Source organism: Argiope bruennichi, chromosome 1 (assembly GCF_947563725.1).
Source record: "Argiope bruennichi chromosome 1, qqArgBrue1.1, whole genome shotgun sequence".
NCBI lineage: Eukaryota > Metazoa > Arthropoda > Arachnida > Araneae > Araneidae > Argiope > Argiope bruennichi.
Genome location: NC_079151.1, coordinates 33,227,461 through 33,253,341, shown reverse-complemented (window position 1 = coordinate 33,253,341; position 25,881 = coordinate 33,227,461). Strand labels below are relative to the sequence as shown.

Below are 25,881 nucleotides of genomic sequence, written 5' to 3'. Positions count from 1 at the left end.
TCACAAGTTTTTAATACTTGTATGTTCTTAATGACTGTAAACTACGCTGTTTTATAACTTAATTATTATTTAATAAATCAATTTTAATTAAATTAGAGGGGAACAATTGATAGTGTATTTAAGGAATTTTTTCAAGGTTTCATAATGAATTGCGAATGACAAAATAAAGAGAATTTTATTTTCTATTTTAATGTAATGTATTAATAATAAAAATGAGTTAATAAATATTGTTTTAGTTAAATTTATTGCTATATTTGACACTCATTTAAAATATCATTCTGTATTATAAATCATATCACTTTTTATCATATTTTGTATTATAAATCAATGATTTGTAAAGTTGTATTTTACTGATGGAAAAATTTTGCATACAAAATGACTATAATAAAATCTTTGTGTATTGAGTTTCCAAATATCTTGTTTCATATTTCTAATGTTTTAATTTTAATTTGCAAACTTCTAATTCTTTCGTACGCTTGAATAGGAAGATTTAACTTACTGGAATTTATAAAAAGGACAAATTATAATAAGATTTATATATAATATATGTAGAGGTATGTTAACTCTGGCTCGAAAAACATGCCTCTACTAATCGGATTATATATCAAATTAAATATCTCTCACGGGCCCTAGGGGAAAGCCCGGGGTTGAGATTAATGCGTAGAGATGGCTCATATTAAGAGAATCACACACTAATTTAACATAAACAAATTTAATGAACTGGACGAACGGCTGGGCCGCTTTACATCGAGGGACGCTAGTACAGTACCGAACACAGTTCTTAGAGTGGGAATCAGATAGCTTCTTATTGGCTGTTGAGAGACGACGCGAGCGCCGTTAGGATGACACTCCGTACCGCTAACGCCGCTAGGGGGACGCTCCGTACACTACATATAAGATTTTGAGTTTTGGAATACCAAATACTCCTTTTTTTTAAATTTGTCGGAGTTTTTTTATGAATGTCAAAATTACCTAATATTTAAATAGATTATCGTATAAGGATGCAAAGGAGAAATTAGATTGACGATCTATTCAGTCAAGGGAATAGAATTCGATCATTTCCAATCCCTGAAGACACCTGATATTTATAGTGGAGATGTGGGAAATCACGTATCAAGCAAAATAATTTTAAATTATTCTAGAAAAACAATGTGCATTAAAAAAATGCGTGCATGGTATTATCGCAAATTCGAATTAATTGCTACTTTTATTTGTGGTCAATTATCAACTCACTTTTAATTCCTGGTTTCCAAATTTATTAAACCTCCTAATTAAATTGCACAGTTTTCATTATTTACATATCATGCTAGTTAAGGACAGAAAGTATATGCCGCGGTGGCCTGGTGGTAAGGTCTCGGAACCGGAGGGTTTCGGGTTCGAAACCCGATTCCACCGAAGAACCGTCGTGTAAGGGGGGGGGGTCTGTTGCACGTTAAATCCGTCGTGACCAAACGTCCTCCCGCTGGTGTGTTGTGGTGTGGATAGGGGGGTGCCAGCTCAGGTGTCGTCCTCGTCATCTGACCGTGGTTCAAAATGACGAGGTCCGTCCCAAAATAGCCCTAGTGTTGCTTCAAATGGGACGTTAATATAACTAAACCAAACTAGACCAGACAAAGTATATTTAAGATGTGTAAATATGACCAAGCACTTTTTTTAAATTAATTGGTTCTTCGAGTTAAATACATTTAAATATCGATTTTATATTTAAATATCTAGTAATGACATTCCTCAATGTTATTCCAAGTCACGGGGTAAATAACAGACCCTCCTCTCCTGTATTTTCAAATGAGAATAGCAGTGTGCTTTAAAACTTTTACTTGAGAATATCGAATACGCAGTGTAAAATGATCGATTTAAAACACAGGGAAGGGGGGCCATTAATTGCTTCACTTTCAACCCAACGTTTGATCCTAGCATCGATTTGCAGAATCATTACTAAATATGTATTTAAATCTGTAACTTTAAAAAAAAAGGCGCTTTAGTACCTCAGCGACTTTTACATTCTTGTATGGATTGAAAGAATTGTCTAAAATAAGAGGTCTATACTAATTAATGAAACTTCGCAATTGTAAGTATATACCCTGTGTATATAAACAAAAGAATGGTTTGATTCCATAATCACCTTTGCCAATGGTAACTTCAGATGCATTACAAAAGAGAATCCTTCCATTTTAGTGCATTTATAAAAATCCATTTGTTTTTACTTTTGTTTTATTTATTACTAGCCGCCTTTGGCGACCAGCCGGTTCGCCAATCTTAATGTTCGTTTAAATTTTAATAATTAAATAGGTTGAACCGGAGTAAACCCCCTTCTTCGCCAAGTTGAGATAACGCACCAAAGCTGGCAATCTTTATTAAGCACTATAATTGAACATCTGCTTCTTTGCTTTTGAACATTTCGCACGGCCGTTGTTTGCCATTTTTAAAGATTTCGCCAAGCAGGGGATAAAACTCCGGTCGTACCATTAAATATTTTACGCAATTCCAACTTTAATAGATTCTTCAGCAAAATATTTTAAAACTTCAAATTTTGAGAGTCATATAATTCACTCATAATATTATAAAGGCCTTCAGTCATAACATAATATGTATCTCTCTAATTTTCTGTTAGCTCCCGTAGAAATTATGCTTTAAATTAAAGTGTAAATGATTAATCTGCAATTAATATAATAATATTTTTTACTGAAACAAAGCATTTTTTTAATAATATGATTACTGATAATAGTCACTAAGCGTTTAAACTTTATGGTCACTAAAGAATATCTTTCTTAATTTATGTAATATCTCAAGAATTTGTCAACAAAAATTTCTCAGATTCATCATGAACAGATCAATTCATTAACAATGTTTCATTTTAAATGCATCAAACACTAAGAAAATAAAACGAATCGTTTAAAATAATCGGTCGAAAACAGGTTTAAAAAAAACTACTTAAAAAACAATGTACTTAAAACTATAAGCATATACAAAAAATATATAAATAACATAAATACATTTTACTTACAAAAGAATGCAACTAACCTAAAAATAATTTAAATCGTCCGTTGGTTGTCATGCCAACAATCAGAACAATGCGCATGCGTGGATTTTCTTCGCCAGTTACGTTAACGCAAAGGCGTAAATTTTTCTACGCCAGTTGGGGTAACGCTATGCAGATTAGACATTTTTAATTTCCTTTATTCTGTGTTATTTTAATTCAAAAGTACTTCAGAACGAATCTGAAACATGGATTAATTAACAATGTTTAATTTTAAATGCATAAAACATTAAGAAAATAAACAGAATCGTTTGAAATAATCTGTCGAAAAATATTAACCCTAGCCTCATTACTGTTGGGAGAAAAAAACAACTGATGCCTTACTCGTTTGGCGGTGGGGAAAATGAAAGATTTTTTTGGCGGAAAAGTTGGCGGTGGGGAAAATGGAAGATTTTTTTGGCGGGAAAGTTAGTTTTTAATTAATAATTAAAATTCTAATTAAAATTTCAAAACAAGGGACCCCAGGTGCACATTCCCGACCTCTAAGGTATACATGTACCAAATTTGATAGCTGTATGTCAAATGACCTAGCCTGTAGAGCGCCAACACACACACACACACACAGACACACATTGAGCTTTATTATAAGTATAGATTATAAAATATCTTTCCATATTAAATAGTGGTCAAGAAACGACATCGAATTGGAAAGAAGTAGCACTATAATCTCGAGTTACACATATAGAAAATCCCGAGAGTAACTTTTAAAAAATTTTTTAGATCTATCCATTACTAATATAGTGTGTTGCATATGAAATCCTCACATTTAAAAGTGTTTAATTTTTAAAATAATTTTTAAAACCAATATTGGAGTTGTTTCTATTTTAATAAAAATGTTATTCTACTTTGACATCACTTCGAGTGATTAAAACTTGGAAGATTCTCTAGCAAACTCTACGATTTCTTGTAGATGAGCCATTAAAACTTCTTTTTCGGGGTTGTTAACTGTTTACAATCCATAAACTTTATTAGAAAACACAAAGATTCCATTCCACCTTTATTGATGCTTCCAGTACAGTAGGTGTTAATGCTTGGAGGCATAAAACATTTCATTACATTGAACTTCTATGGTTTATACGTGTTCTGATTTCTTTATTTTCCGATAAATGCATTATATTTAAGAACAAAATGTGCAAATTAGAGTCCATTTATTTGTATTAGAATTCTTTTCTAAGGAGAGTTTTGACCTATCAGATTGCAAGCAGTCAATAATATAATACTTTTAATATGTCATAATTTCAACGACTTAATTTTAATCATTTGCGTGTTCATTTTGTTTAATTCTTTGAATTTAACTTTGGATCAGATTATTTGGAGGAGTGGCAGTTCGGACAAAATTCAATGTCCAATCCCATTGCTATAATAGTTCTTCCATTTTCTTTCCTTTCGTGAAAATGAGTTTAAAATAAGTTGGAATCCCGATGAAAGTTGGAAATAAGTTGACTCGAATCACGTTATTACAATCGATGAGTGACACGATTTTTTAAACCATTGCTCAACTTGCTGCAACCAAATGAGTGCAGCAATACAGAAAAGCTGAAGACAACATCCAAACCGAAAATAATTCTGTTCCATTATCAATGTCATATGAATAATTTTAACACGTTATTTTTTAAGCTGACATACTATCTTCAAATAGCGTGAAGCGATCATCGTTTTAAGAGAGAGAAAAAACAAACGAAAGAAGATAATACTAAAATTAGTTGCTACAAAAAAGACAGATGGGGAAACCAAACATTTTTTTTTTTTTCTTTAAATTGCGAGAAGTAAAAATCAATGCGAAAAAATGCAAGAAGTGATGCAATAGAATTACATAAATAAAGCTTTAAACATATTTATGCTAGAATTATCGGATTAGACTTCTAAAATCTGTTTTATTTTTATTTATTTTTTATTTATTTCATATCAAAATTCTGAATTATTAATTATTCTGAAAAATTATTCAATACTTTTTTCATATAAAAGTATTGAATAATTTTTTAAAAAAAACTGTAAAAATTCATGGTGATTTATTTATCTATGTCTCTGTTATTATTATGTGTAGTTCAAAAGAAATGACACTCATTCATTGTCCATTCTTAAAAATCAAACATCGCAAACTTCAACACCAAAAACGCTCAAGAAGTATTCAGATAGACTTAATTCAATTGTTTTTATTTTACACCATTAGAATTTCTTTAATGAGTTCCAATTCTAGAAAATGTACATTTATTTAGCTTTTCAGATGCTAAGGGAATCACATGGTCCGTCGTAAGCACTGATTTCTCTAATGTCCAGAACATGTCGGCCTGCTCCTCTTGGAACGGAGAAAGTAAATGCGATCTGAAATAAAATAATAATTAAAATAATAATAAGTTGAAGATAAATACAACAAAAAAATTAAATAAAACTTTTTAATTAATATTATTTTCCACGATTATCAATCTCTTGGGGAAACTCATTCATCAAGAGGACGTATGATGCAATAATTTATAATAAAAATACAACAGCTAAATCTCTGGATTTACAAACAGCAAGACTAATGAATTTGTTGCAACGTGAAAAATAATTTTACTATAAACTAAAGCTTGCTTAAAGTCGCAGATAGTCCCATTTTGGATTTCGCCAAGCGGTTTCAATGTTAAGAAGGTCTGAAAAGCAATGGGAATAGCCTCCTCAACATGATTCTGACATGATTCTTAATAAAGGTGTAATGCCCCTCTCCTAGGCATAAAAATTTCCGGCTAAATAATAAAGCCATAATTGTTCAGATTTTTAGTTTCGAAGTTCCGCATATAAGAGATTCGTGTTTCGAAATATAGTACAGAAAATCGAATATGAATTTTGAATAATTTTTTCGGTCTGCTAGAACTAAAGTTTAACCCAAGCTACAGTTCCAATAACAAAATTACATACCAACTTTCCCCGATCTTAGTCGTCGCATTTTCAAGCTATCGAGGTTATTTACATTTGAATTGATAGACCTAGAGACGGTCAACCTTTGCTGATTTAATTGAGTATTTGCTACGGGTTTAAACTTTCAATAGCAAAATTGTGCGCCAAATTTTATTTGTATACTCTTTATATTTTGTATTATCGTGTTCACTTGCACTTGGACAGATAGATAGACAGACCTCTTCTAAATGTGTTTCGATCAAAATCTGATACTCGACAAAGTTAGTAAAAAAGACTACATATTAAATTTCATTGCCCTAATTTAAGGCATTTTTTAGTTATCAAGTATTAACATACAGACATAATTCTGAAATTATACTTTTTTTTTGGACTTAGGGAGTTGTTTTAGGGGATTTGAGATGCGCAAGGGGAGATCCTGGGAACTTGTGGTTCGCAGTTCAGTAACATAACCAGAATACAAAAGCAATTTCTCGGGTAGCGTAGTTGTTAACTGGCTTATATGCTATTCACTACAGACTCTCCCTCCAGTGAGTCGGAGGTGAGACGAACGATATGGCTGTTGGGTGGTGATGTATTTATTAGCTGTTGAGTCTAATGCGCCTGTACCCATTTGAGTAGCGCCAAGCTGGCGAGCGTGTGTGGGCAAGTGGTTGCTGATGCTGTTGCTGCGTCAAGTGAGTCTGACGACTTTGGGTTGCTGTGGGTAGATGGCGCCACAACAGCTGTACGAAGGTTGAAGGTTCATCGTCCGAGGTCACCAATTTGGCGAATTGGATTGAGTAAGGATAGAACCTGGGATTTTGTGGTTCGCAGTTCAGTAACATGACCAGGATACAAAAGCAATTGCTCGGGTAGCGTAGTTGTTAACTGGCTTATATGCTATTCACAACTGTGTGAAACATAGAGATTCGCCATAGAAACATAGAATTAGAAACAAAGAATTATAGAATCATTAGAAACACAGGATATATATATATATATATATATATATATATATATGCAAGAATTGCTCTTTTAACTTTAGACGATGTAAAAAGTCCTCCCACTCACTTTAGTCTTCACTCCCCACCGAAGATGGATTTTGATATCAGTAAAGCTTAAGGTACGACTGCGAATTTGCACTGGAGAAGCGAAGGAATAGTCCATTTTGAAGTTAGCCGTGAAGCTGCTCTGGTCCCCTCTCGGGGCGTCTACTGGACCTTTTTGGAACTTTATTAACAGGCAGAAGGAATTTTTGGTTGGTATAATTGCTTTGTTGAATGTAACAGTCGAAGACTCTCCTCCTTTCAGAACGATAGAATCATAGTTTCCTGTATAGTAGAATTAATGAGTACAAGTAATTAACCAATTTATTCAGAAGTTCTCAATGATAATATAACTTTAAAAGCAATAATTCGCAAAAGAATAACGATAGAAAACTCCTTTTTTCTCAGACCTGATTGAAAAGAAACCTCAATTTTTTCGCAAAACCAGAAGCTCTATGAGTAGCACAGTTTATAAAGTTAAGCTTTAGAATTATTTGCAAATACTGGAGAGATACGTTACATAAGATAATGATTTGAATAATGTTATAATATCCTTATATTAATTAGTTAAATGCTAAGTTTATTTTTTTAACGTCCCTCAAGATAATTATTTGAATAATGATTCCGAAATGCTAGTTATAATATCCTTATATTAATTAGTTAAATGCTGAGTTTATTTTTTTAATGCCTCTTAAGTCCTTTTTCTTAAAAGTCAAGCGATGGCGCATATATACGTGGAACGCAATACAAATGGTAGTATAAAAAATAATAATAATGCGAATAAGATTTCATTTCTATTAAATAAAATTTTCACGTCGACCGCGTCAAAATGAAGATTTGGATTGATTTGCATACACAACAAACGCTCTTAATTAAGAGTGCATCCGTCACATACCACAATTTTTGTAATAGTCGGCCCATTTCTAGATGATTTAAAAGGATATGTGTCAAAAAAAATGTTGTTTATTTCTCTGGGGAAGTGAGAAAACGAAAAAAAAGATTTCAAAAAATATATTTTTTTATTTTTAATATCTAAGGAAAATTCATTTTGAAATTAAGTTTTTTTAAGTGAGAATCAATTTGAACTTAAAAGAAAATAAACACCATGCACAAGCCACTCAACGTAAAAAGGATTTTTTTTTTTAGTTTATCAAATGCCATTTCTTAAACAAAAGTTCATGCTTTCTTTATAGCTGCTTTTTTTAATACTAGGTTCTATTCATTTCCTCGCTCAAACTAAACATGTATAATTTTTAAAATCATGATGTAATTGTTTATGGAAGGAAACTTGAAAAATCGAAGGTTCTTCGTGTATCGAATTTGAAATAAGAAAATCAAAAGGCAGTTACTGCTCAAGATTTGACGATAGTCAAAATCAGCAAGTTATAATACAAAGCGTAATACTTTCTTTTCCAAGAAATTAATTTTACGGCTGCAAAATAAGGTAACCATTCAATACTGTGGGTATCTCCCGAATTTATTAAAACTAAATTTTATAATTTGGTTTCATATATGAAACAAATCTTATGTCTTCTTTTTTATTCATCTGTTCAAAAATATGTTGCTTTAATTTAAGAGTTCAATATTTGTTCGTTTGTATTGGGCATTTGTGTTTCCTGAAAATTAAGGATATTTTATTTAATCACAAAAATTCTTTTTTTAATCGGAAATGGGGAGGGAGAATTCTAGAAATCTGACAAGATCTCAATAAAACCTATCAAAAATAAGATAGAATCGATGACGATCCAAAAATTCTGGAAATTAAATCGATACAGACCACCAACGGATTTCACTTTCTTCCATTTGTTAACTCCAGTCACAGCTGCTTGGCAATTTTCATCATTGGATGATGCACCACAGAAGAAGAGGTTTGAGGGCTTACGGTATTTGGGTGCGGTGTTTGGGTCCAAAATCTCTGAAAGCAGAAAGAAATATCGCTGCAATAAATATCATCTTAAAAAAATCTCTCCACTTTAGATATGTTGGAGATAAATTCTTGTCAGAAGACATTTATTAAATATTTATTTAAACCAGTATTTATTAAATCTATACTTATAATAAAGCTCAATGTGTGTGTTGGCGCTCTACAGGCCAGACCGTTTGACCTACAGCTACCAAATTTGGAACATGTATACCTTGGAGGCTGGGAATGTGCACCTGGGGTTCCTTTTTTCGAATTTTTAATTAGAATTTTAATTATTAATTAAAAACTAACTTTCCCGCCAAAAAAATCTTCCATTTTTCCCACCGCCAAACGAGTAAGGCTTCAGTTTTTTTTTTCTCCCAACAGTAATGAGGCTAGGGTTAACATTTTTCGGCGGATTATTTCAAACGATTCTGTTTATTTTCTTAATGTTTAATGCATTTAAAATTAAACATTGTTAATTAATCGATCTTTCAGATTCATTCTGAAGATACTTTTGAATTAAAATAAAACAAAATAAAGGAAATTAAAAATTTCTAATCCACATAGCGTTACCCCAACTGGCGTAGAAAAAATCACGTATTTGCGTTACGTAACTGGCGTTGAAAATTCACGCATACGCATTGTGTTCTGAATTCCGCATTGTGTTCACAATTATTATAAACGGATGCGGACTGGATTTAAATTATTTTTAGGTTCGTTGTATGCTTTTGTAATTAAAATGTATTTATGTTAGTTATATATTTTTTGTACATGCTTATAGTTTTAAGTACATCGTTTTTTAAGTAGTTTTTTTAAAACCTGTTTTCAATCGTTTATTTTAAACGATTCGTTTTATTTTCTTAGTGTTTGATGCATTTAAAATTAAACATTGTTAATTAATCGATCTGCTCATAATGAATCTAAGAAAATTTTGTTGACAAATTCTTGTGATATTACATAAATTAAAAAAGATATTCTTTAGTGACCATAAAGTTTAAACGCTGAGTGACTATTTTCAGTAATCAGATTATAAAAAAAATGCTTTGTTTCAGAAAAAAATATTATTATATTAATTGAAGATTAATTCTTTCCACTTTAATTTAAAGCATAAATTCTACGGGTGCTAACAGAAAATTAGAGAGATACATATTACGTTATGACTGAAGGCCTTTATAATATTATGAATGAATAATATGACAATCAAAATTTGAAGTTTTAAAATATTTTGATGAAGAAGCTATTAAAGTAGGAATTGCATAAAATATTTAATTATTAAAATTTTAATGAACATTAAGATTGGCGAACCGGCTGGTCGCCAAAGGCGGCTAGTATTTATATAAAAGGAAAGGAAAATTTTCTACAAATTTGTAAAAGACAAGAGCTAAAACGATAAAAAGAGAATAAGAGAATAAGAAGAGAACTGATTAAATTTTTCTGAAGAGGTGACTCAAGCTGAAGCAGTTGAAGCTATGAGTTGAAAATCTCCCTTCGACTCTTAAGTTTAAACAATTACAAAATTACCCTAAAATTCTAAACAATTAAAAGACCGATGTTATCCGTTATAATTAGATGATAATATAACTAATTTAAATTATCACTTCATCTTAATCGTGAGGAAATTATAGGAAAATAAATGAGATTGAATGACCCATATAAAAACACGGCCGAGACTATCACTTTCCCAATATCATACCTCTTGACAGTTCATGAGTAGGTTTGTATCTGAGGAATCCGATCGGAGAAAGCCACTGCAATATCTAATATTGTTATAAGTAATATATCTATACTTACTGTTAGTTTTCAGGGAACAAATGACATTTGAAATAATAATATTCTTAGCCTATGATTCATTAATGAAAGGTTGACTTTAAATTTTAGATAGTGCAACAAAAAGCTTTAAAATGTAGTATTTTTTATTAAATAATTTCCTCTGTATTATATATATATATATATATATATATATATATATATATATATATATATATATATATATTCAAAATGTTCTTTGTGAGAATTCGAATTTCCTCTTGAAGAGCATATCGACCAATTATCCAGGAGTTACAACTTTCTGATCATCTTATTTAAAATGCCACGAGCCGGCGTCCTGGCATTGGGGTAGCGCATCTTCCTCGTGATCTGGACGTCCCGGGTTCGAGTCCCGGTTTGGGCATGGTTGTTCTTCGTGTTTAATCTTTTTATCTGTGAGATGTGTGAATGTGCCCTCCTGTAAAAAGGGGTTGTGCAAGCGAATGAGTGATGCGTGAGTAGCAAAGTTGCACTCTTGGCCCTAGTTGGCTCTACGATAAAAACAAGAGGCGCTCCCCCTTAGGCTTAAATTGACTGTCTTTGAACAGCGGACCTGATACGGGGCAAATGCCATAAGAAACAACAAAATTCCACAAATTACATTTAGAATTTGGGTGTTTTTATACCACTTTTCAGTCCTCGTATCCAAAATGGCGCTGTTGTGAGATTCAGGAATGAAAAATCTTCTATTTGCTTTTTAAAATATTTTTATTCAAATATTTATCATCTTCAAAAGTATCTATAATGTCCTCACAGACAATACTCATAGATAATTTAATTTTATAATAGTCTCTATCGGAACAATACCATCGATTAAAGCTGAGAGATTAAAAAAAAGTTAAACACAGCAAAACATATTCTCACAAAAATGTAAAAAATCACCTTCAGGAGCTGGATACCTTTTCCTTCAGGTTAAAATCAGATATATGTCTCATATAAAGAATAAATCTTCCAAATCGTATCTTCAACCCCTAACCCTCCTCTCTCGAAGCTTAGACTCAACTATAAGACCATCAAATCTTCCAAGAGCTATATGAACTAAAGCCTTTAAACACGCTTTGCGATGTTTGTTCTTTTATTTCTAAGAGCATTATTAGAGATACTTAATATGGATTGAACGAAGACCGCTATGGCCTGGCAGTAAGTTCTCGGACCGTTCCAGGGCCTTTTCAGGTTCGAGACCCGATTCCACGAAGGAAAGGCAGTGTAGGCCAGTCCGGTGCGCGCTAAATGCATCGGGGCTAAATGTCCTTCCTCTGTTGTGGTGTGGAAGTTTGGTGAGAGAGTGCTAGTTCAGATATCGTATTAGTAATCTAATCAGGGTTCAAAATTATGAGGGCATCCAAACTTACCTTTATTGTTGTTTTGAAAAATGGGGTTTAATATAATTAAGCTAATCTCAAGGGTAATAGATGTTAAATAAATTGATACAAAAATTACATACCTGAACTGAATTATCCTTCCGCCATAGATAATTAAGAATTATGGAGAATTGAAAACTTCCCTTTTGAATCGCCCATATATTGATACATCCCCAACTTGTAAAATGCAACATATTCAAACGTTATACGCAAACGCATTTGGATGTCGTTTTCTGAGAATTGGTCTCAAGAAAAAAAAAAGCGGCCGACTTCCTGACGAAGAAAGCTTTAAAAACATAATTTCCTCTCTATGAAATTAAAATTCCTAGATCTGAGGATCCATTTAGATCATTTTCCTTGCTTCATAATGCAGGAATTTTTTTTGTATGGCCTTCATATTATAATATTTTTATTGGAGGGCAGCGGTGGCTTGGGATAAAGTCTTGTCTTCGGGGTCAGAAGGTTCCAGATTCGAGACCTGATTCCACCGAAGAACCATTGTGTAAGAGGATCTAGCATGCTAAATCGGTGGGGACGAATGTTCTCCCGATGGTGTGGTGCGGAAGCTTGGCGAGGGAGCACTAGCTCAGGTGTCTTTCTCGTCATCTGACCGTGGTTTAAAATTTTGTAAACTGGCCCAAAATAGTCCCAGTGTTGCTTTAAAAGGTAATAATATAACCAACCAATTAATATAACCAAACCACATTTAGGCGATTACGTAAGTTTCATATTAATTTTAGGCAATCATCATGACGATGTCGTGCCCGCGTTACCACTGAAAGGGGGTGCAGTAGCTCTTGAGGGAAAAGACCCCTGAGCACCCGAGGGCAGAAGTCTGACTTATAGAACATATGAAAATGAAACTCACGCATTCGCTTGCACAACCCCTTTTTACATGGGAGCACATTCACACATAGAACACAGATGAAAAACAACCATGCCCAAACCGGGATTCGAACCCGGGACGCCCAGATCACGGGGAAGATGCGGTACCCCTATGCAATGACTCTGGCGGCAATTATCATGGTTTAAGGAAATAGAAACAATCTCACTGCAAAGTCCTGGATAACTGAGTCCTCCGCCACATGATGAACCACAGCAACTGTTGATTGGACAAGCAGAACAAGGCTGTCCATTTTTATAAACAGGCTGTTCTGCTACATTTCCTCTGAAATAAAAATTCATAACTATTTATCAAACAATAAATCCGTGCAAAATGTTTGCCATATTTGGCCTTCTCCTTTCCCTCCCAAATGATTATGATCCAGCATTTGCTGGATTGTCAGATGCTCAGTGAAATGCTTATTGAAGAATATATGCAAAATAGCAAAAGAAATCTATTGATGTAAACTTTTTCGAAATTTATAATACTTTTTTTGTATATAATATTTGAATATCAGATTACAACAATCTTGAATTTTTTTGGTCTTTCATTGTCGGTAATTGATATTAAAAAAAGTGTTCGAATGAGTGATCTCCAAGAAGCTACATAAACTACTTCAGAGCGTGGGAGCCAGATAAAAGAAATGAATTAAGACTACCCTATTAGTGCAAGATACGTGACTTTCTCAGAATGTTATTATAATATTGGAAAGATATTGTAAAAATAATACCGTTTGACAGTTTGTGCTGGTGACTACTTGTAATAAAAATGACTACAGAAACTTTTTCAAGGAAAAAAATACTTTTAATTATTTGTACTAATTTTTTTGAAAAACGATAAAGAGACGGTACAAATTTCGTAACTGCCACACTTAACTCACGCAGACGAAAGAAATAATTGATCGGAAAATGCACGATAAATAACACTGAGAAAGCGCTATTTGACGACACGACCACGTATCCTTAGATTCTTTAATCTCTAGATGGCCGATTCAATACAATGTTTATGTTATCATTGCTATTTTTCTAATTTTAATTATAAGCAAACAATGTATAAGTTTACCATTCAGAAGTCGATAAAAACTTCTATCCATTGATATTTGATTTTCCATTTTGCATGACTTGTATTTTTATTCAATGACTTGCAAGTTTAAAAAGATTACTAATACACTTTAATTTTTAATTACATTATGGTGTACTTACTCACAAGATCATAAAATGAATTCCTCCTTTTCAGTGAGAAACATGATCATCAAGTTATGAATAAAATATTTCATTCAAATTAAACACAGACAACATTCCCGGCATACCAGGTGGTTGCTACAGCCAACTAATACTATATAAAAAGCTACTTATGAAAATGTATTATTAAAACTGAAAAGAAAATACATACCCAGGTCCATAGTTGCAGACATAGAACCTTTTGTACTTGCCTCCTTCTTTGAAAGATGTATAACCACATCCGATCCTCCATGATCTAGACCATATCACCTACAAACAAGGAAACAAATTTGAAGCAAAAATAGAATAGAAAATGCAGAACAATATGACATTCTTTGAAAGATGTGTAACCACATACGATTCTCCATGATCTAGACCATATCAGTTACAAACAAGAAAGCAAATTTGTATTTTGCATTTGTATTTTGCGTATAGCAAAGCTTCTAACTTCCAGTCTGTTTGGAAATTCATTGTCTTAGCACACATTTGTGTTAATGTGATATCGACGAATCTTCTTCATGATATATTTACAGGCGCATTTTATCTGTAATTTGTAACATACAACATCTATCATGCAAACATGCGAGTTGATAGTAATTGCACAAAACACTCTACAAGGCACATCATCAGTCATCCAAGTTACAAGGTTTTAGTAATGCCTCTAAAAAGTCTATGTATTTTAAATCTTCATATAATAAATAATGCATCGTTCGTAAGCGCCAAGAATAAAATACGAGGGTTGGAACTTTAATAGAAGAAACTATTTATTTACATGGAATACAAAAGTTATTCATGTCACCATGTTTTATAGATCTTCAATATAGTCGCCAGCATTGTGTACAACCCGTTTCCAACGATGTGGAAGTCGCAGAACACCTGTAGCAGCGCGTGTTCTGTTGATAGTTCGAATGGACCGGTTTACTACCGCAAGAATCTCTGGAACAGTTTTGAAGCGAATGCCACGAAGTGGTTTCTTCATCTTAGAAATTAAGTCAAAGTCACAAGGGCTAAGATCTGGGGAGTATGGTGTATGGTAAAGTACTTCCCAGCCCCATCGATGGAGCAAATCAGCCACAGCTTGCACTGCATGCGGCCGAGCATTGGCATGCAAAATGATAGGAACGTTCTGCAGAAAGTGTAGCCGTTTTTTTCTCAAAGCTGGTCTGAGATGGTGCTCCAAAAATGAGCAGTAATATTGCACATTGACGGTCTGCTGCGGTTAACGGTATGCGTTAGGATGACACCATCACAGTCGTACACGAGAATCAGCATAATTTTCACATTGTTGGGGTTCTGAAGAAATTTCGAACTTCGAGGTGACCCATAATGACGCCATTCGTTTGATTGGCGTTTCAGTTTTGGCTGGTACGATCTGGCCAAGTCTCATCCAGCGTAATGATACGGTGTGAAAAAGCCTTTCCTTCGCTCTCCTAGCGCTCCAGGTGGGTTCGAACAGCATCGTATCGTAGCCATTTCTGCATTTCCGTCAAATGATGTGGAACCCATCGTGAAGTAAATTTTCTCATGCCCAGGCGTTCCTTCAGAATGTGCAGCACAGTCGTATGCACAAATCCTGTCTGTCGGGCCAGCTCACGAATGGCTTGGCATCGATCACTGTCCATTAGTGCGGCAACAGCATTCACTTCTGCTTCGCTGACACTAGGACGACCTGGCCGATGCATGTCTGCCACATTTTGGCTTCCTTCATTAAAGGCTTTTATCCATCTTGCAACAGTTCTGTAAGGTAAAGTAGATTTTCCCGCAAGCTTCTTGAAGCCCTACATGACATTGTCGTGCTGTACGACCTCTGGCACATTCAATTTTTATCCAACTTCGTTGTTCCTGTTTTGAAAACATCCTGACAACACTTACTTTAGACCGCAAGCTAATACAAGAATCAGTTCTTCCGGTCACTCCGCTTGCGCGTGACGTAGGAAGGACAAGTCTTTTTGCTGAGACGTAAGGTAGGTATATAGCTAACGTGTGGTATACGTGACATTCTTTGGTTTTGTTGCGGGGCGTTTTTACAGCAGTGTTGCCACTATTAAAGCTCCAACCCTCGTATACCCTATAAAACAACTCATATTCAAAAGTTGGAACAATACAAAGCTGTTCTTATTCATAAAATCTTGTTTGTTAAAGAGCATGTGTTGTCAGTCTCTGAAAAATTACGGTGCACCGAAGGATGAAGCGAGTCACTATCGATTCGGCTTCTAAAAAGTCAGTCGAAATATTTAAAAGTTTGGAAATCTCTGCCTTAAATGATAAGTTTTGAATCAAATGTTCTTTCTACTCTTAATTGATTAGAGTGTTTGCGTGGGATAAAATGCTGCATACAAATTTTCAGACTAATGATTAAATCTATAGGACCCTTCAAGGAGAAGAAGTTAAATTATTTCTGAAAACTTTATATTCGAATATATCCAAAATATTCAATTCTAAATTATTTATAATATCGAACAAACTCATTCCCAAATATAAAAAACTACTTTCATTAAATGACTTCATGGATAAATATAATATTCTCAGAGTTAGGAGGAGCACGCCAAAACAAATTAAAAATTTCCTCTACTCCTCTACAATTAAAAATTTCCTATGGTCATTCCTAAAAAGCATCATTCCCCCTTGTAATTCTGAATTTTCATCATCTCAGTTTCCATGACCAACCAGAATTGGCTTTGCCATCCGTTCGTCAAATGTTCTTTATTTCATATGGTAGAACCGCTATTCACCGTAAAATGAAGTACTGTATCGTTTGCAATTGATTGTATAATGAACCGTCGAATCTTAAGATAGAAAACTTACAATCTAGGCATTTTTTTAAAAAAATCTCCTTTGGATTGAGTTACTTTGGATTTCTCAAGGGCTAAGATAAGCGTCTCATAAAAGCTGCCCAATTGAAGTCTGTTTATTCATCTGTATGGCTATCCGAGTTCATTTCAATTTTCTTAACCGAAGTCACACTACGTCCGTTTGTTGCTCAACGCGATCATCCCACCGAAATCTTGTCAGACAATTTACGGAACATCATAGGTGAGGCCAACACTTGTTGAAATAAATTCAAGAACCCTCAATGTGAAGATTCTGGTACCACAATAGAATGAGTATAAGAAATACTAATCGGAAATTCCTAGTATAACATGCTCCCAATTCTGGCGGTGGTTGAAAGTCATCCACAAATTCATTAAAAGATATCTTACCAAGAAGATATGCAAAGGGCATCTGTTAAACTTTACCCTCTTATGCTAGACATAGTCATGTATCGGCTTAAAGCCAATGGTAGAATGAGAAATTTGGCTTCGGAACTCTAAGTTCCGTGCATTTTCTAATCGGAAAAACTCTTATTGAGCTTCCTGAAAAAATTAGTGTAACTAATTAATTGTCAAAACTTTCTTATAGTTGAAAAAGTCTACTGCAATTAAATCATCTATTATTAGTGAACATTATCATGATTTATTCGTTACAAGCCCGATCAAAGTGGTATCAACGTAATTCTATTTTGAGTATCAGAAATCTGATCGTCAATTCAAGTAGACAACTTGTCTCATCTTTCCACTGGCCAGTGGCTAAAATTCCGAATATCTCCGGAGCTGATATTTTCCCCACATTTTCCTAGTCAAATATCGTCTAGAAAACCTATTTATTAATGAATCTTCGTCTAATCGCTAAGTGACTGTTCAGACTTATGGTATCAGCATCTTGCGTCCCCAAAATAGAATTCTAATGATAATGAAATCATCGAAAAGTAATTCTTTCATGATTAGATAAAGTAATAATATTTCTCATTACCTGAGTAAAATGTCCAGTCTGTGGGCCATCATGTTCTTCGAAGCTCCACAGCCAGTCTTTCTGATAGCCTAAAACTTCTTCATATAAGCGTTTAATAGCTTTCTGCCAGTTTGGTTGGGTCAGCTTATCTTCTTTGCAACCATGACCTTGACAAGTCGATCCCTGAATAACAAGGTTCTGACCCACGGCGAAATTTTCTAAGAAGAAAAGTTAGTTTTGTTAAAATAAGAAATTTACATTCTATCTACAAAGTTATCTTTGGACAGTCACTATAAGAAGACTGTTAAAAATCTCCAAACCATGCTTCTGTATAAGCGAGCTTACAAAAGTTATACTAAGTATAGGGATTGCAATACCGGTATACCGGGATACCGAATACCGGTATTTTGAGCCATTTTACAATTTCGTAATACCGGTATTCACAAGTTTAAATACCGGTTTTTCGGTATTTACTAGAAATTTTTAAAATTGTCTCCACTATATGTTCAGGGATCGCCAACAAAGCAAAATAGTAAACATTTTTGTTTTTATGTCTCCCTAACTGGCGAAATTAATTAGCTAATGAATGGCTTAATTAATTGCTTAAATCTAAATTAGCGAAACATGGGTATCCCTGAAAGAAGATATTGTATCCATAACGACTAATGGTGCAACAGTTATGAAAAAATTTGGAAACTGATTGGTGCAAATAAGCAATTGTGCTATGATCATAGAATTCAATTAGGGGTAATAGATGTATTATATAAAAAAAATAAAGAACAGAAGAATCCAAATACTGTGGATATAGAAACTTCGGATTCCGACATGGAAGAGAGTAAGAGTGAGATTGATATTGACAATGAAGATAATGACAATGTAATTGTGGAAGAAGATATTGCTAATGAGGATGAAATATTAACTCATCAAGAATTGCTTCCTTTAATTTTTAAAGTTTGAAAAATTGTTAAGATATTTAAACTTTCCCCTACAAAAAAGCCCATATTACAAAAATATATACTAACTGAAAATAAAACAGAATATATGTTAATAATAGATTCTAAGACACGTTGGAACAGTTTACTCCTAATGATGTAACGGTGTTTGAAATTTAGAAATCCAATTCAAAAAGCAATAATCGACTTAAACCTGAAAATTAATTTTTCGGATAGTGAATTCAACTTAATATCCAGAACTATATCAGCTCTGCTTCCTATAAAATTGACTATTGAGGCATTGTGATGGAGAGATTCTAATTTATTAACAGCTAATGCAACAATAAATTTCATGTTGCAGTCACTGAAAGAACAGCACACATCACTATCTGAAGAATTATATATTACATTGAAAAATCGCACAGAAGAAAGGCATACCGAAATAGAAAATGTCTTACGGTATTTACATAATTATAATGATTTTAAAAATGAAAATGAAAGAGAAGAAAAGAAAATAACAAATTCAAATCTGATTAAGTTTAGAGTAACATCCTGAACATCCCTATCCACATTCAGAAGAATTCGGTTCAATAATCGAAGATTATGATGTCACTACTGTTGATAGTGAAAAGGAATTGTCTCTTGAACAAAAATTAGAATGAGCAATAAATTAAAAAATTTCAACGAACAATTTCAACTATATCCAAAACCATCCGACGAGAAATCGATTTATTTTAAGATGAGGGATTTAGAGGTAAATACTTGGAAAAAATATATTGCTCATTGCTAACAGTACCACCAACTAACGTAGATGCCGATAGAGCGTTTTCGACAGCTGGTCATTTTTACACAAAATGACTTTTCAGGCTTAATGACAGTACAATGGATGCATTATGTTTTTTAAGATCACATTTCAAAAAGTTGTAATAGTAGCCCAGACTGAACAGTGATATTTACACTTTTTTGTGATTTAAATAAATAAGATGTTTCTTTACTTTTTTGTGATTTAAATAAATAAGATGTTTCTTTACTTTTTTGTGATTTAAATAAATAAGATGTTTCTTTACTTTTTTGTGATTATATACTGTTATAATTTTAAGTTACAAATTATTTTTTGTGATATTTACACTCTCTAACAAAACTGGCAAATAAAACACAGAAATACCTGTGTTTTCTTTCTTTTTCTAAAATTTCTAATACCGGTATTAAAACCGGTATCCCGGTATTTAGATTTTAAAAATACCGAATACCGGTATTGAACTTTTGGTGCGGTATTGCAATCCCTAACTAAGTATTATTCCAAAATACATTTAAAAGTATTTTTTAATTTAACAAAATTAGAGGAGGAACTGTGAGAAAAAAAAATGTTGTTATTAAAAAGTGTTTTTTATTTTAAAGTAATATAAAAAAATTTTTGTGCATACTACTTCCGAAGTTAAAGAAACAAAACTTAAATTTGTAATTAAATATCTCATTATGATTTTGGAAAATGCTATCTTGCTGGCACCTACTATTTTCTGAATAATCACATGATTAATTTGTTAATTACGGCTCAAGTGGTCGGGCGAACAGAACATTTAGACAGATGTTGCATAATCGCGCATTTATAAATAGTGTGTCAGTAAGATGTGCAGATCATATCCTGTATATATCTACATTATCAGATTAACAATAGAATTTGGATATTATCGAAATAGATTTTGATTTGAATAACTTACCAACTGTTCGACATTCACCACAATCGTGATTAAAATCACAATTTTCTGCCCATTTTTGAGCTACGGCGGCCAGCTGATCATCCCAAACCTAAACATCATAGATAAACATATTTTTTTATGAAAAATGCAAATAAAAAAAATTCAGAGTGTTATTTCGGCAACATCTATTAAATTTTCATAAATCCAAAAATGCATTTTAATTTTCATTTATTAAGTGAAGCAAAAACTTTTCAATTTAAAAAAAAATATACCATATATGTTTGATTAACTTTATAAAAATAAGAAGTTCATAGATTTTCTTTTCAAATATCAATTACGAAAGAACTGAAAACATCTGTAAATGCAGAATTAAGCATACTAGCTATCCAAACAGCATCTTAACACTTGAAAATTCATTCAAGTAAAAAAAAATTAAATTCATTAAACTCTTAAACTACTGATATTTTTTATTTTTAATAATTAAAAAATTGAATGATTTTTACAGAATGCAAATCTAGATGCCTTGTTAATGATTGATATAATAATTAAAAATTAGCTATTAGGTCTTGATTGAATTGGAAATCTTTATGCAAAAATTTTCGGGAAATCTTGACATAAGAATCATTGCCATAAATATGTATAAAAGGAGTTTGTCTAAAAACGATTACCAAACAGGGATACACTTTTTCCCGAAATGTTATTAATGAACCAATGTTAACGAATAAAGATAAGGAGCTCTCAACTTTTTATGTTTTTAAATTAAATATTTAATAAACTAATAAAATGTTAACTTAATTGCCATTAGTAAAAAATTATATTTTAAAATTTCATTTCTTTCACACGAAACAAGTAAATTTTCTATTTCAAAACCTGAAGTTGTAAAATTAAATTCTTTTACTAAAATAATTATTTTTTAGAATATTATATAATTAATTACAGACAAATTCCTCTGAAAAATTATTTAAATCAAACCTACCATGATATCATAAAATAAAATTATTTTACGTGAATGATCACGAGAAAAATCTATTGTCAAGAAACAGCTGTGAAATTCTTTATAAAAAAGAGCTCTGACATATTTCTGTCTGAAATTTATTCTTTCCAATTCCATCCTATGAAAGAAAACAGTTTTATATCTGTCTGGAAGCAACATTCTTGGGAATTTTTGAGCCGTTATTCTGTCATACCAATTTCAAAAAACCTTATTTGTGATTCAAGATTGCTTGCAAAGCTAAACGTCTTTGACATCTTCTCACAAGAAACCCCAGGATGACCTTAGCCTCTTTAAGGTCAAAGTTTGAAATCTGGCCTTATCGAGAATTTTAGCTGCATAATTTTTGTATTTGGTCTAAAACTTATTTTTATAATTTTTTTATAATAAAATGAACTGCGATATCTTCCTGGCAGAAGAGTATACTTTATTTTTACAATTCTGTTTGGAGGCTCTTATTTTTGTCTATGACTTTTCGAGGAGTTATAAAAATCGAGGAAAATTATATTTGCTATTTTTATGAATTTTTCGTATTATACTATATAAGAATACTCAGGACATAATGCAAAGTACTAATGATAGATGTTTTTCGATTGCTCTGACCTTTATTCTCCTATAGATTATTTGAATGTCTATAGAAGACGGTATTGTCTATAAAGCGTTAATAACTGTGTCTCAAAAATCCCATAGATTCACTCAAAGACATAAAAGTTTTCTGTTTAATAAGTTTTAAAAAAATAAGTTTTTCTGTATATCCTCTTTGTCAACACTTTTTATTAACTTGGTTTGTCTCTTATTCGTAAAAATGAAATTTTATAATAAATTTTTCATTCACTTTCTGATGTGGTAGAGTTTTGAAATTATGTATATTTATGAACTCTTGGGGGGGGGCACTACATTATTTTACTGTTTTCAGAACTTAATTCTGACTTAATAAAATAATTTAATACTCATGGAGCCATCTGGTAGGGAATTTTAGATTCCCAAATAATCATTATAAGGAATTCTAAATAAATATCTAAAATGTAGAAAATAGTTCAAATAAGAAATTCTCCCTTTTTGGTACACTAATAAAAGTATTTTTAAAACTAATTTTATTCAGTTTGTCATTTAGTAGATTATTTAATTTCTGTTATTTCTATTCGCCATATTCAAAGTAAATGGCTCCGTGGTTTTTAATTTATTTTATACGAAGAGAATGTTTTCTTACAATTCATGAAAAAGAACAAATATTCAGGCTTGACTCGAAATCCAAATAGTAAAAACATGTTTACTTCTAAATCACACTAAGCATAGTAATATTCGGTTAAAAGGCCGGGATAGCCTAATCACGTCCCTGGGGTTGCGAGTTCGAACTCCGCCGGCCGAAGACTCCCCGCGTGTGTGGTGGCTGACGCTTATAAATCTGTGTGGTCATAAAATCCTCCATGTCGAGAATAATACCACTGGGGCTACTGAATCAGAGGTGATCTTTCTCTGATTCAGGTCTAAATTACGATCTGTGGATGAGTGAATGAAAAACATGAACGAAGTCCGCCCCGTAAAATGAGTTGTGACGCGTTGTAGCTAAGTCGTTCTCTTGGCCCAAGATGGCGCTACTGAAAAAACAAGAGACATGCCCTTGGCTTAAACAACAAATGACTTCTTAAAGTCAGTGGGCTTGTCTAGACAAGATCCATTAGAAACAACAACAACATATTCAGTTAAACATGCGAAACATTTAGAGTTTGCATACTGAAAAAATTATCGTTAGAAAAATTATAATAAACAAAAAATCTCATGAACGCAGGTTGTTAATTTTTTTTTCGATATTGTGATAAATATATTTCATAAGCAATTTAAACTGAGTCACTTTCTTTGTATTTGATTCAGTGTTTTGAAGAAAAAGTAAGTTTTCAAATGTTTTTCGAAATGGTTTAATCTGGTTTCCTGGTTCAATTTTGAAGAAACACAGTGAATAAATAGCAACCCTCTTTTCGCTTTGCATTTAATGTAACTCAATATTTGATTTCATCAAAAAAAAGTAATAATAAATAAATAAAATCAATTTTTGGATTTTCTCTCCTCATGCAATTTGGGACATCGTAAAAAATAAAATTTACAGTGACTTAGTGGTTTAAAAAGAGAAATAAGATGAATAAAATAAATAATTCAATGGCTTAAAACTTCACATATTTCAGTTCCTTTTATGCTTATAAAATTTACCATTTCTTACAAATATGAAATTCCTTTCTATATATAGTAAAAAAATTTAAAATATTAAAAATCATGGTCAGTTAATAAATAAGTAGTTTCTTTAAATAAGTAATTCATTATGAATGTGAGTTGGAATTCCTTTAAGTTAAATGGTTCATAGAGACGGTTAAAAATTTATTTTATATCTTTTTTCATAACTTTACCTTCTGTATAAAGTCTATAGTAAATCAATTTGGATTCGTTTTTATCTATAAAAATACCCTCCAACTCTTTAACAGCAAATATTTTGTTCTTTTAATTAATTAATTAATATCGATTTTTTTTCTTGCTTTTTTATATTGATTTGGCAGTGTTTTGATATTCTGAACATTTCTTCTAGCTTTCTTGAAAATAAATCGATTACTTTCGAATCAGTCACGATTAGAAAACATTATTTATTTTATTAGATGCTTATGAAAAACTCTTAAATAAAATGAATACTCAGATTCGAGAAATATAAGAAATCCTATTAGATATTCTATTGAACCTAACTTTAAAATTCCGATTTGAGAGGGCAATTTTAAAAAGTATTGAAAAATTTTTACCATCTGCAACATGTCAGCTGCCTTGGGTAGACTACCACCAATTGTCCTGTGTTCATTTCCAAGAGCAACGCCACTCCTGTACTCATTATGGTATCTCAAAATATCCTCAATTTCTTTCTGGGATACGCCCGAGCGCTTGATATCGCACCTGGGATTCCGCCTGATGCAAAAAGTGTGTCTTGGGGTGAATCTCTTGTACTGAGCTGGACAGCTTTGAGAATTCGACCATCCCACCAGGCAGAATAATGAGAGGATATAAAAGCGCCACATGGTGGCAAACATCTGAAAAGGAATAAGATAATTTACATGATACACAAGTGAGATGTTCAAAACTATTGATGTATATAAAGAAAAATTATTACCTAAGGATAGGTTTAACGATCTTTTAAACTGATCAAAGCAGCAAAGTGTATACTTCTCTAAAGATCACCCATATATATATACAGCTCAATATTTGATTAGTTGAAAAAAAAATATTCAACAAAGAATTTAAAATGCCATGAATATTTTGAAATGCGAAGAATCGGATCTTGTTTTGACATCCAACAGTGCTCTTTTTTTGTCATGCCGTTATTTATTTTTCGTCAAACGTCAAAAATAAGTTGAGTAAAAAAATTGTTTACGACAACAAATACATGAAACCCAGATGGTATCTGAAATTCTTGGTTTGTTGACATTGATCGTAGTAATTGAGTAGGAGGCAAGTCTAAACTGAGATGTTCCTCAGAATATGGCTAGAATTTACAGTTGTTCTTGACACATTGAAGCTTCTGGGTTGAGATTCAAATTTTGCACCACCTATTCTTACAAAATTTTCCAAAATATGGGGCAGATTCTACAGATTATGAATAAGAATGTCATATCTAAAGAAACTCATAAGGAAAAAAAAGAGTACCTTTTTACATTATTTCAACAAGCATATATATATTTTATAAAAGAAAAGGTTTGTGTTCATGTGTATAGATAGCATTTATAAAAATCTATCGCCATAAAATGACATTACTAAATACATCTACTAAATACATCTTGAATCCCGAATTTTTAAAATTTGATGTAGAAATGTTTTCTTTCAACATTTCGTATTGAGGATTTTCCTCTCATATTTACTTGAAGTTTCGTTTCTGGTGACCTTAAGAAGAAAACCTGGATGCAAAATGGGATAAAACAAAAGACTAAGTTCTAATGAAGTATATTAAATATTGAATAGGTTTGTCGAATTTTGAGGAATTTTTAAAACATAATCAATCTTTCCAAAAAATACTAAGTATTAAAACTAAAATTCCTTCATCTAGCATTCTAATTTCTTTATCTTTTTTTTAATTTGTTAAGGAAATAACATTAATATTCCTTCCTATTTTAAAACAGTGGTGTTTGAAATACTATCTTATATTTAATTCCTTTGATTAATTATTTTGTTGATGAATTCGAAGGTTTTCAACACAGATCCGCAGTAAGGTAAGATTGAAGGCGCCCTTCTTCCATGGCCTGTTCTTGGCTTAGAGTGACGCAGATAATTCCAATATTTATTTGGCAAAAAGTCAAGTGGGAATTTACCTCACAAGAGCCATAGTACGAGCAAC

The 25,881-nt window shown here is 32.3% G+C and overlaps 1 protein-coding gene across 1 annotated transcript; it reads right to left on the bottom strand.

Annotated features, from left to right (window-relative positions):
* Positions 1-5,175: 5,175 nt before the first annotated feature.
* On the bottom strand, positions 5,176-24,733 carry LOC129966883 (CRISP/Allergen/PR-1-like). Its single transcript, XM_056081494.1, has 9 exons — positions 24,664-24,733; positions 24,302-24,583; positions 20,552-20,639; positions 17,923-18,119; positions 14,306-14,403; positions 13,083-13,198; positions 8,735-8,872; positions 6,983-7,242; positions 5,176-5,359 (listed from the first exon to the last, which is right to left on the bottom strand). The coding sequence occupies exons 2-9, from the start codon at positions 24,581-24,583 to the stop codon at positions 5,258-5,260; spliced, it is 1,281 nt and encodes a 426-aa protein (XP_055937469.1). The 5' UTR covers positions 24,664-24,733; the 3' UTR covers positions 5,176-5,257.
* Between the last annotated feature and the right edge of the window lie 1,148 nt (positions 24,734-25,881).

What these genes read in the sequence shown, in the direction of transcription:
- LOC129966883 (XM_056081494.1), bottom strand. Translation starts at nt 24,583, where the DNA reads ATGTTTGCCACCATGTGGCGCTTTTATATCCTCTCATTATTCTGCCTG. An exon ending in GTCTGCAACTATGGACCTGG is followed by an intron (nt 13,199 to 14,305) that starts GTATGTATTTTC and finishes TTTTTATTTCAG; the next exon opens with AGGAAATGTAGCAGAACAGC. An exon ending in GAAAGTGAAATCCGTTGGTG is followed by an intron (nt 7,243 to 8,734) that starts GTCTGTATCGAT and finishes TCTACTATACAG; the next exon opens with GAAACTATGATTCTATCGTT.